The sequence below is a fragment of the Bos indicus genome, chromosome 15 (assembly GCF_029378745.1).
Source record: "Bos indicus isolate NIAB-ARS_2022 breed Sahiwal x Tharparkar chromosome 15, NIAB-ARS_B.indTharparkar_mat_pri_1.0, whole genome shotgun sequence".
Taxonomy (NCBI): domain Eukaryota; kingdom Metazoa; phylum Chordata; class Mammalia; order Artiodactyla; family Bovidae; genus Bos; species Bos indicus.
The window spans coordinates 29,928,094-29,940,220 of NC_091774.1; the positions used below are offsets into that span (position 1 = coordinate 29,928,094).

The following is a 12,127-nucleotide window of genomic DNA, read 5'->3' on the forward strand; positions in this document are numbered from 1 at the left end:
CCATGGCATCCTTGGAGGATGGGAAGCCCTGTGTGCTTCCTGGCACCCATACCCCTCCCTCTGCCCCTCCCAGAGTTCAGTGCTTGGGCCTCAGTGGATGCCAAGAATTGAGGCCCTGGGCTCTGATGCCCCGACCCTGTCCTGCCGGTTTCTCTGCTTCTCTCCTGTTCCTGCCCAGCCAAGGCCCTTTCAGGAGCCCCTCAGGGTGACTCCCCTCTCTCCACACACCAGGGCAAACTCAGTACTTGCCACCCTCCTGGGAAGACCCCCACCACATGGGGGGGTGGTCCTCTACAGGCCGGGCTCCAGATGCTCTTGCAGGCGGGAACACTCATGCTTTTACATGTGGGTGTCCCAGAAGAAGGATTTTCCACCCCCACCTCAGCTCCCCTGCCCCTCTGTGGTGACTAAGCCACCGAGATCCAGCCAGGCCCTCCCCATCCTGGCCTGAGGGCTAGCTCCCCATCCTGAAAAACCTGTTTGGGGGCCTCCCCTGAGGCTGTTGGTACCCAAGGGGCAGGTTGGGCAGGATTCCCCTCGAGCTCCTCCCACCCCACCAAGACAAAATCAGGCAGCCCTAGGGGAAGGGCTTCAGTTGCCTTAGGCAGTCACAGCCCGCCAGCACCCACCCCAGCTCCCAGCCCAGCGATGGCATCTCCGTGGCCTGTGTGGACCTTGTCTTGGATCCTGATTCTGCTGGCTGTCCTGGTCCCCGGGGCTGCAGGTCTCTGCCATCTCTGGCCAGGCTGGGGAGGGGCTTGGAAGGGGGGTTCTGGAGAGGAGGAACTGTGCCTTCCAGGGCTGTCAAAGAGGGGCTGGTCTGGCCAGCTGGGGCTGGGAAACTGGTGACGGCGGTGACCAGGCATCAGTCACTGGGCCCAGGGCACATTCCTGTCCCCTTCCAGATTCAGGAGGCAGGCAGGAGTGGGGAAGAGACCAAGGCTTTGGACAGGGGTGGGGTTGGGAGCTGCCCTCTCCTAGCACCCCTGCATCTGGAGGCTTGGCGGAGTACCCAGCTTCTGCAGCCCAAGCCTGCCACCTGGTGGTCATACGGGCAAAGACTCGTGTTCCGCAAACAGACCACAGAGTGGAAGGGACTCTTCATCCTTAGAGAGGACCCCCAGGGGTGGAGTGGGGTGGCCGATCTGTTGGCGAGAAAGGAATTGATCCTCCCCTGAACTCCTTCCTGGCCCCTTAGCTGACTTCAACATCTCAAGCCTCTCTGGTCTGCTGTCCCCAGTGATGACGGAAAGCCTGCTAGTTGCCTTGCCCCCATGTCACCTCACAGGGGGCAACGCCACACTGACTGTCCGGAGAGCCAATGACAGCAAAGGTCTGCTTCTCGCTCCCAGCACCCCCTAGTGCCCATAGATCCCTTCCCAGGATACTCAGGCATCCCTCCTCCCACTCTCCCTTCCTATTGACCCCCTTTCCCCACCATCCATACTCTAAATACTGCCCTTCTCCTTGGGGCCTTTCGAGGCTTGTCCCTGCCTTTCATCACCAATTTCCCACCCAGTGGTGAGATCTAGCTTCGTGGTGCCTCCGTGCCGCGGACGCAGGGAGCTGGTGAGCGTGGTGGACAGCGGGTCTGGCTTCACGGTCACCCGGCTCAGTGCATACCAGGTGACAAACCTGACACCAGGAACCAAATACTAGTAAGTACCAGGCCCGGGCCTGGGGCACGGGTGGGAAGGGCTATAGGAAGAGGAGCTGGGCCCTGACTTTGGTGGCGGTGGTGGTGGGATGTGGTGAGTATGGGGGAGAGAATGGGGGCACAGCTACCAGAACAGGCCTCTCCTGGGCACAGCTGTGGAGTGGGAGGCCTGGACTCCCTCATACTCTAAGTCCTGGACACTGACTGAGGATTCTCTCCTCTCCCGAACCTCACCGCAAAAGCATTTCCTACCTCGTGACAAAGGGGGCATCCACCGAGTCCAGCAGAGAAATCCCAATGTCCACATTTCCTCGTGAGTAACGTCTCAGGGCCCCAGAGCCTTCCCTGGCCCCTCTTGCCCCATCCCCCACCTGCCCCTTCCTTCCTCTATCCTCACACTGAGCCCCTGGCATTTTAAGTGGCTGCTGACACATTTCCCCGCACCGCTAAACTTTGTGGGTAGTGACCGTGTCCGATTAATTTCTGAATCCTCGGTGCCTCACATAGGAGATGCTTCATAAATGTTTATCTAATGATTCGTTGGTTGGTTGGATGAATACACGGATGAGGGGATGGCTGGCTGGATGAATGGATGAAGGGCTGGGCTGGGAGCCTTGGGCAGGGTGGGGGCCCTTCCTGCCTAGAACTGCCTCCCTCCTCTCTTCTGACAGGAAGGAAGGCAGAATCCATTGGGCTGGCAATGGCCCGGACAGGGGGCATGGTGGTCATCACGGTGCTGCTCTCGGTCGCTATGTTCCTGCTGGTTCTGGGCTTGATCATTGCCCTAGCACTGGGCGCCCGAAAGTGAGGAGGACAGCCCCGGGGAGCAGGCAGCAAGTCCAAGGCACTGTCTGTGTTCTCAGCCCGGGGCTCTGCGTCTGCTCTTATCTCCACTGCTGAGAAGACGGCCTGCTCCCAGGCCACAGGCACCAGGCCTGGGATCCTTCAGTGCCATCACCTCCCCTCCCTTCTCCACTACAGCCCTCTCCTCCCTCCGTCCCCTCCTCATCCCCTAAGGTGTCCCCTTGGCCCAACACTCCCTATTACTGCCCTCACCCCACTCCTGTCAGAATTGGTTTTTCTCCCATTTCACCTCTTTAACCGCTCTACCCCTGACAGACAGGAATTTTTCCCTCCCCCAGTGAATTTAGCCCCTACAATAAAGCCTGATGCCACGTTGCTGTGTGTGTTTCTCTTCAATGGGCTCCACTTTGGGCTTCCCCAGTGGCTCAGCTGCTAAAGAATCCACCCACAATGTGGGAGACCTGGGTTTGATCCCTGGGTTGGGAAGATCCTCTGGAGAAGGGAACGGTTACCCGCTCCAGTATCCTGGCTTGGAGAATTCCATGGACTGTATGTCCATAGGGTCGCAAAGAGTCAGACACGACTGAGCAACTTTCACTTAACTTTCACTATGGGCAAACGTATAGAATCTATGTCCAGGCTGCGGCTGCTCCCAGTCCTCTCTCTGCCCTGGAACCCCAAAGTTACTTTTCCCAGGAAGTAGGAAGGTGTGGATGAGATAAGAATCCAAGAGTCAGAGTTCTCAGACCCACACCTGGACTGTGGGTTTTACACCATCCAAGGGCCTTGGGGTGGGAGTGAAGCCGAGGCTGGTCCACCACATGGGACCCAGAGGCCTGAGGGCCTTTGTGAAAGCCAGGAGACCAAGGAGAAGTGCTGCAGAAAGAGAGGCTCTGACCAAAAAACAACCCAGAGGGCCAGGACTTCCCTGGTGGTCCAGTGGTTAAGAATCTGCCTTCCAATGCAGGGGGAGCTGGTTCAATCCCTGGGGGGACTAAGATCCCACAACTAGAGAAGTCCAAGCACCATAATTACTGAGCCCAAGCACTCTAGAGCCTGTGCTCTGCAACTAGAGAAAGCCCTGGCTTTCTTCATCATGATGAATAACCAGCACAGTGAAGGGAAAAAAGCCAGAAGGCTACCAGAGTGAAACCCAAGGACAGGATGCTGGGGATGGGGCAGGGAGCGGGGAAGAGGGGTTACAATTACAGGGGGAGGGAAGAACAGGCTAAAGGGCACTAGGATAAGAGAGAAGAAGTGGAACACCCTGCCAGAGGGTGCAAAAGTGGTACTGTGAGTAACCAAGGGGAAAGAGTGGGAGTGGTCACTTGTGTTCTCTCCAGTATGTTATTCCTTCTAAGGATCAGTGATCTTTGCCTTGCTCTTAGGGTAAAGACCAAAATTTTTGTGGTGACTTTCAAGGCCAGCCCGGTGTCTGTCCCCTAACTACCCCTCAGCTCTCACTATATCCCTTCTAATGTCCTGCGTTCCCTCTTGCCTCGAGGCCTTTGCACAGACTCTTCTTTAAGCCTGTGTGCGTGCTAAGTCGCTTCAGTCATGTCTGACTCTTTGCAACCCCATGGACTGTAGCCCACAAGGCTCCTCTGTCCATGGGATTGTCCAGGCAAGAATACTGGGGTGAGTTGCCATTTCCTGTTCCAGGGGGTCTTCCCAATTCAGGGAAGACTTCCGTCACCCACATTGCAGGCAGAGTCTTTATCATCTGAGCCACACAGAAGCCCCTTCCTTAGGCCTACGCTGCTTTTAAGACCACCCCCCCCCCTCAATTCCATTCTATTTGCATAGTTAACCCAGCTTCTCCAGGGAAGGCTTCTCTGACCTCCACCCCACCATTAGGTTGGGTTCTCCCATTTTGTCTTTCATGGCGTTACTATTGTTTATTACTATGTTTATGTGATTATTCAGTGGTCTTCCCTCCAGACTTTATGTTCCCTGAGAGTTGTCTCTTTGCTCCCAAGGGCCTATAGTACCTTTGTGGTGCCTGGGACATGGTGGATATTCAATACATATTGTAGAACAAGTGAGCAAATGGATGAATCAACAAGCCCCTGAAGAGAAGGTGAGGGCTAGGAAAAGTGCCAAAAATTCTGAAAATGCAATAATAAATGACACAGAGCTAGAAGATCCTGGAGAGGGAGGCAATGGAAGAGAAGAACAACAGCACTAATAATTCCACAAACACTAACTTAGCATTTATTGTGTGCCAGGTGCGAGAAATAAACTGTGAAAAGACACTCTTCCTCCCTTATGGAACTTACAGAGAATTTAGGGGAAGAGAGATTCCCCGAAGTGTGAACAGGTAAATAAAATTTCAATAAGTGTCATGATAGATGACAGGAGGTGAACACGGGACCCTCCTTAGTTTGGGTGGGTCCAGCTCCCCTGAGGCCTGAAGTCAGGAACGAGGGTCAGGGAGAATCCATCAGGTCCTTCTTCCCATCCTAACTGGACCAGCCAAGGGAGGTATGGTGCCCACTCTTCTTGTATTGTGGGCAGAGCATCAGCTGTCCTTGTTGTTCAGTAGCTAAGTCTTGTTGACTCTTTGCAACCCCATGAAGTGCAGCATGCCAGGCTCCTCTGTCTTCCACTATCTCCTGGAGTTTCCTCAAATTCAGGTCCATTGAGTCTGGGAGGCTATCTAACCATCTCATCCTCTGCTGCCTGCTTCTCCTTTTGACTTCAATCTTTCTTCAATCTTTCAGGGTGTTTTTCGAGTTGGCCCTTCGTATCAGGTGACCAATGGTGGTAAAGAATCTGCCTGTCAAGCCGGAGACCCTGGGTTGGGAAGATCCCCTGGAGAAGGAAATGACAACCCGCTCCAGTATTCTTGCCTGGGAAATCCCATGGACAGAGGAGCCCAGCAGGCCACAATCCATGGGGTCCCAAAAGAGTTGAACACGATTTAGCGACTCAGCAACAACAACAAGAGCACCAGACAGGGAACCAAACTGTGCCACACATTAGAATCATCCAGGAGATTGGAGAAGGAAATGGCAACCCACTCCAGTGTTCTTGCCTGGAGAATCTCAGGGACGCGGGAGCCTGGTGGGCTGCTGTCTATGGGGTCTCACAGAGTCAGACACGACTGAAGCGATTTAGCAGCAGGAGACTTTTAAAAATCCCAACACTCAGGCCATATCCTACACCAGAATCAGAATGACTGAGGGTGGGAGTCAGGCATTAGTACTTTTTAAAGATCCCCAGGGGATTCCAACATGCAGCAAAGTTTGGAAATTACTGATAGATACATTATTTATTTATTAATTTTCAGTTTCCCTCCTGCCTGCGCTCTGCTTCTAGAGTTCTGTCAAATGGATGTGGGTAGGGGGATGATATAAACATTTTTAAAATCATGATCATCACCATACACATGGACATCACCAGATGGTCAACACCGAAATCAGATTGATTATATTCTTTGCAGCCAAAGATGGAGAAGCTCTATACAGTCAGCAAAAACAAGACCGGGAGCTGGCTGTGGCTCAGATCATGAACTCCTTATTGCCAAATTCAGACTTAAATTGAAGAAAGTAGGGAAAACCGCTAGACCATTTGGTTCAGTTCAGTTCAGTCGCTCAGTCGTGTCCGACTCATTGTGACCCCATGAATCGCAGCACGCCAGGCCTCCCTGTCCATCACCATCTCCCAGAGTTCACTCAAACTCATGTCCATCGAGTCAGTGATGCCATCCAGCCATCTCATCCTCTGTCATCCTCTGTTCTACTTGCCCCCAATCCCTCCCAGCATCAGGGTCTTATCCAATGAGTCAACTCTTCGCATGAGGTGGCCAAAGTATTGGAGTTTCAGCGTTAGCATCAGTCCTTCCAAAGAAATCCCAGGGCTGATTTCCTTCAGAATGGACTGGTTGGATCTCCTTGCAGTCCAAGGGACTCTCAAGAGTCTTCTCCAACACCACAGTTCAAAAGCATCAATTCTTCAGTGCTCAGCTTTCTTCACAGTCCAACCCTCACATCCATACATGACCACAGGAAAAACCATAGCCTTGACTAGACGGACCTTTGTTGGCAAAGTAATATCTCTGCTTTTCAATACGCTATCAGGTATGACCTAAATCAAATCTCTTATGATTATACAGTGGAAGTGAGAAATAGATTTAAGGGACTAGATCTGATAGACAGAGTACCTGATGAACTATGGACAGAGGTTCCTGACACTGTACAGGAGATAGGGATCAAGACCATCCCCATGGAAAAGAAATGCAAAAAAGCAAAATGGCTATCTGAGGAGGCCTTACAAACAGCTGTGAAAAGAAGAGAAGCGAAAAGCAAAGGGGAAAAGGAAAGATATTCCCATTTGAATGCAGAGTTCCAAAGAATAGCAAGGAGAGATAACAAAGCCTTCCTTAGCGATCAATGCAAAGACATAGAGGAAAACAACAGAATGGGAAAGACTAGAAATCTCTTCAAGAAAATTAGAGATACCAAGGCAACATTTCATACAAAGACGGGCTCGATAAAAGACAGAAATGGTATGGATCTAACAGAAGCAGAAGATATTAAGAAGAGGTGGCAAGAATACACAGAACTGTACAAAAAAGAGCTTCAGGACCCAGATAATCACTATGGTGTGATCACTCACTCACCTAGAGCCGGACATCCTGGAATGTGAAGTCAAGTGGGCCTTAGAAAGCATCACTACGAACAAAGCTAGTGGAGGTGATGGAATTCCAGTTGAGCTATTTCAAATCCTGAAAGATGATGCTGTGAAAGTGCTACACTCAATATGCCAGCACATTTGGAAAACTCAGCAGTGGCCACAGGACTGGAAAAGGTCAGTTTTCATTCCAATCCCAAAGAAAGGCAATGCCAAAGAATGCTCAAACTACCGCACAATTGCATTCATCTCGCATGCTAGTAAAGTAATGCTCAAAATTCTCCAAGCCAGGCTTCAGCAATACGTGAACCGTGAACTTCCAGATGTTCAAGCTGGTTTTAGAAAAGGCAGAGGAACCAGAGATCAAATTGCCAACATCTGCTGGATCATGGAAAAAGCAAGAGAGTTCTAGAAAAACATCTATTTCTGCTTTATTGACTATGCCAAAGCCTTTGACTGTGTGGGTCACAATAAACTGTAGAAAATTCTGAAAGAGATGGGAATACCAGACCACCTGACCTGCCTCTTGAGAAACCTATATGCAGGTCAGGAAGAACTGGACATGGAACAACAGACTGGTTCCAAATAGGAAAAGGAGTATATTGTTACCCTGCTTATTTAACTTATATGCAGAGTACATCATGAGAAATGCTGGGCTGGAAGAAGCACAAGCTGGAATCAAGATTGCCGGGAGAAATATCAATAACCTCAGATATGCAGATGAGACCACCCTTATGGCAGAAAGTGAGGAGGAACTAAAAAGCCTCTTGATGAAAGTGAAAGTGGAGAGTGAAAAAGTTGGCTTAAAGCTCAACATTCAGAAAAATATCATGGCATCTGGTACCATCACTTCATAGGAAATAGATAGGGAAACACTGGAAACAGTGTCAGACTTTATTTTTTGGGGCTCCAAAATCACTGCAGATGGTGACTGCAGCCATGAAATTAAAAGACGCTTACTCCTTGGAAGGAAAGTTATGACCAACCTAGATAGCATATTCAAAAGCAGAGACATTACTTTGCCAACAAAGGTCTGTCTAGTCAAGGCTATGGTTTTTCCAGTGGTCGTGTATGGATGTGAGAGTTGGACTGTGAAGAAGGCTGAGCAGCAAAGAATTGATGCTTTTGAACTGTGGTGTTGGAGAAGACTCTTGAGAGTCCCTTGGACTGCAAGGAGATCCAACCCGTCCATCCTAAAGGAGACTAGTCCTGGGTGTTCACTGGCAGGACTGATGCTAAAGCTGAAACTCCAATACTTTGGCCACCTCATGCGAAGAGTTGACTCATTGGAAAAGACCCTGATGCTGGGAGGGATTGGGGGCAGGAAAAGGGGACAACAGAGATGAGATGGCTAGATGGCATCACAGAGTTGATGCACATGGGTTTTGGTGAACTCTGGGAGATGGTGATGGACAGGGAGGCCTGGCGTGCTGGGATTCATGGAGTCACAAAGAGTTGGACGTAACTGAGCAACTGAACTGAACTGAAAATCATGATAATACAAACATAAAGGGCTTCCCTGGTGGTTCAGATAGTAAAGAATTTGCCTGCAGTGCAAGAGACCTGGGTTTGATCCTTGGGTAGGGAAGATGCCCTGGAGGGGCAAGGCAACCCAGTCCAGTATTCTTGCCTGCAGAATCCCCATGGACAGAGGAGCCTGGCAGGCTCTAGTGCATGGGGTTGCAGGGAGTCGGACATGACTGAACGACTAAGCACAGCACAGCACATTCATTCTTTGCTTCCCTGGTGACTTGGTGGTAAATAATCTGCCTGCCAATGCAGGAGATGCAGGTTTAATCCCAGGGTCAGGAAGATCCCCTGGAGAAGGAAGTGGCAACCTACTCCAGCATTCTTGCCTGGAGAATCCCCATGGACGAAGGAGCCTGTTGCACTACAGTCAGTCATGGGGTGGCAAAGAATCGGACACCACTGAGTGACAAAGCACACAATACAAACTTAAAATTTACGACTTTAACCATCTTTAAAATACATCTGTTGGGTGCCTCGGGTCTTAGTTGCAGCCCAGGGGATCTTTTGTGAGCTCTTCACTGAGGCATGTGGGTTTCTCTCTAGTTGCCCCAGGGATGTGGAATCTTAGGTTCCCAACCAGGGATGCAACTCAAGTCCCCTACATTACAAGGCAGATTCTTACCATGAAAGTCCCTGTTTCCACATTTTAAATACTGTGAATAGGCAGTCTTGAACATGGGTATAAAGATATCTATCCAAACCTCTGATTCCAGTTCTTCAGGGTATTAACCAAGAAATGAGACAGCTAGATCATAGAATAATTCTTTTATTTTTTTCTTTTTTTTTTTTGAGAGCCTGCACCATTTTACATTCCCACCAGTAATTCACAAGGATTCCAATTTCTCCACATCCTAGTCAACACTTGTTATTTCCTGTATTTTCTTTGTTTAGTTTTATAATAGCCATCCCAATGGATACGAAGTAGTATTTCATTGTGGTTTTTATTTGCATTTCTCTACTGTTAATGATATAAAAGCACATCTTTTCATGTGCTTATTGGACATCTGTATTTCTTCTCTGGAGAAATGTCTATTCAAGTCCTTTGCCCATTTTTAAACTGGGTTGTTTGGATTTTTTGATGATTTGTGGGATTTCTTTATACATTCTGGGTGTTAACCTCATCAGAGATATGATTTACATGATATTAACATTTTCAAATGATACATTAATTTAAAAGGGGCTATAAAACGGTAGATGCATTACAATAACTTTTTATATAAAACAAAATGAAACACAGGAAAAAGATTGGAATACTATACATCAGAATGTAATTAATTATTATCTCTTGTGGATAACAAGAATGATTTTTGTTTTCTTGTGCTTTTCTTTGTGCTTTCTATATTTCCAAGTTTTCTGTATCAGGCATGTATTATTTTTATAACTAGGGAAATTATCATAAAATTACTGTTATTATTGATATTAAAGGTAGGGTGCCAGTAAATTTTTTAAAAGTTGTTGTTTTCACCATAGTTAAAACAACATTTATTGAGGGTCTCCTACATGCCAGGTACTACTCTCAAAGTTTCCAGTCTAGTAAGCAAGCAACTGGCAACACAGTACAGGGTAGATGGGCTCTGATGGGAAAACCCAGAATGCACAAAGAGGGGGCTGCCTCACCCTCTGGCCAAATATGAATAATTTAAGGATAAAACAAATACAGTACTGAATTATAATCCACTCTGTAACATACGATTTCCTTGGTGGCTCAGACGGTAAAGCGTCTGCCTACAATGTGGGAGACCCGAGTTTGATCCCTGGGTTGGGAAGATCCCCTGGAGAAGGAAATGACAATCCACTCCAGTATTCTTGCCTGGAAAATCCCATGGATGGAGGAGCCTGGTAGGCTACAGTCCACAGGGCTGCAAAGAGTCGACACACTGAGCACTTCACTTTCACTTTTCACTTTCTGTAACATAAGAATCAATCCTTTGAGTCCATACTGATAACAAACAAATACGTGATAAAGAAAAGTTCTTCTTTACCAAAGAATGTGCTGTGCTGTGCTTAGTCACGTCTGACTCTTCTGTAACCCCATGAACTGTAGCCCGCTCTGGTTCCTCTCTGTCCATGAGATTTTCTAGGCAAGAATACTGGAGTGGGTTGCCATTTCCTTCTCTAGGGGATCTTCCTGATCCAAGGATTGAACCTGCACCTCCTGCATTGGTAGGTGGATTCTTTATCACTTCGACACCAGGGAAGCTCTTACAAAAGAATGCCAACTAAAATAAATGGAGATAGAACGATAGATTTAGAAAAATCAGGGAACTCCCTGGCAGTCCAGCAGTTAGGACGCAGTGCTTTCACTGTCATGGTCAGGGAACTAAGGTCCCACAAGATTGGAGGTGCAGTCAAAAATATATATATAAAATAAAATCATTTCACACGCATCATAGTAATGATTGATTTAGGCAAGAATCATAAATGGACACTAGAATTAGTGGGTACAAATTTGATGAGAAACAAGGTTTTAGATCACTTTAATATATGTCCCCACAAATTGCTTACTAATTACAAAAGAGAGAAAAAAAAAAGGTACCTTCACAGTTGAAAAACATAATGGATACCACTAATAATGAGACAAACCAACATCACGGGTCTCTTAATGTGATGTACTAATAAGGAAACATCTCTTCTCTGACATTCTGGCCAAAATTACATAATCTAGTTATGAGGAAACAGGAACCTAAACTAAAAGACATTCTACAGAATAAATGGCCTGTACTCTTCAAAATGCCAATGTTATGAAAGATTTAAGTCTGAGAAATTACTCCAGATTAGAGGCTAAAGAGACATAAAAATTAAATGCCTTGCATGATCCTGAAATGGATTCTAGATAATAAAGCAAAGTCATATAAAGCACATTATTGGAGCAATTGGTGAAATTTGAATAGGATCTGTATTTTAAATACAGTATTGAATCCATAAGGGCTTCCTTGGTAGCTCAGCTGGTAAAGAATCTGCCTGCAATGCGGGAGACCTGGGTTCGATCCCTGGGTTGGGAAGATCCCCTGGAGAAGGGAATGCTATCCACTCCAGTATTCTGGCCTGGGTCACAGAGTCAGACACAGCTGCACTCCTCTCTGCGATGGCCCACACTCTGTCTTTGGAGTGTGCTTCTCTCTGAATCTGAATAAATCTACTCCTTACCTATCAAAACAAAACAAACAAAAAGAGATTTGGACACGATTGAGTCACTTTCACTTTCATTGAATCCTTGTTAAGTTTTTTAATTTTCTCATTTCTGATTTTCTGGTTATATAAACCAATATCTTGGTTTTCAGGAAATACACACTTAAGTATTTATGGGTAAAGGGGCAGGATGTCAGCAAATCACTCTTGAGTAGTTCAGAAAAAGATAATGTATGTCTTACACAGAGAGAAAAACAAAAATGTGATAAAAAGTTAATAATTGGTATAATTGGTTAGAGGACTTAACCAATTAGGTATACTGGAATTTTTTTATCGCTGTCTTGGGACTTTTCTGTAAATTTGAAAGTATGA

The 12,127-nt window shown here is 47.4% G+C and overlaps 1 protein-coding gene across 1 annotated transcript; it reads left to right on the top strand.

Annotated features, from left to right (window-relative positions):
• The first annotated feature begins 331 nt into the window (after positions 1 to 331).
• UPK2 (uroplakin 2) lies at positions 332 to 2,827 on the top strand. Its single transcript, XM_019974652.2, has 5 exons — positions 332 to 724; positions 1,199 to 1,333; positions 1,520 to 1,658; positions 1,900 to 1,970; positions 2,329 to 2,827. Exons 1-5 carry the CDS (start codon positions 649 to 651, stop codon positions 2,463 to 2,465), a joined length of 558 nt encoding a protein of 185 aa, XP_019830211.2. The 5' UTR covers positions 332 to 648; the 3' UTR covers positions 2,466 to 2,827.
• The last annotated feature ends 9,300 nt before the right edge of the window (positions 2,828 to 12,127 follow it).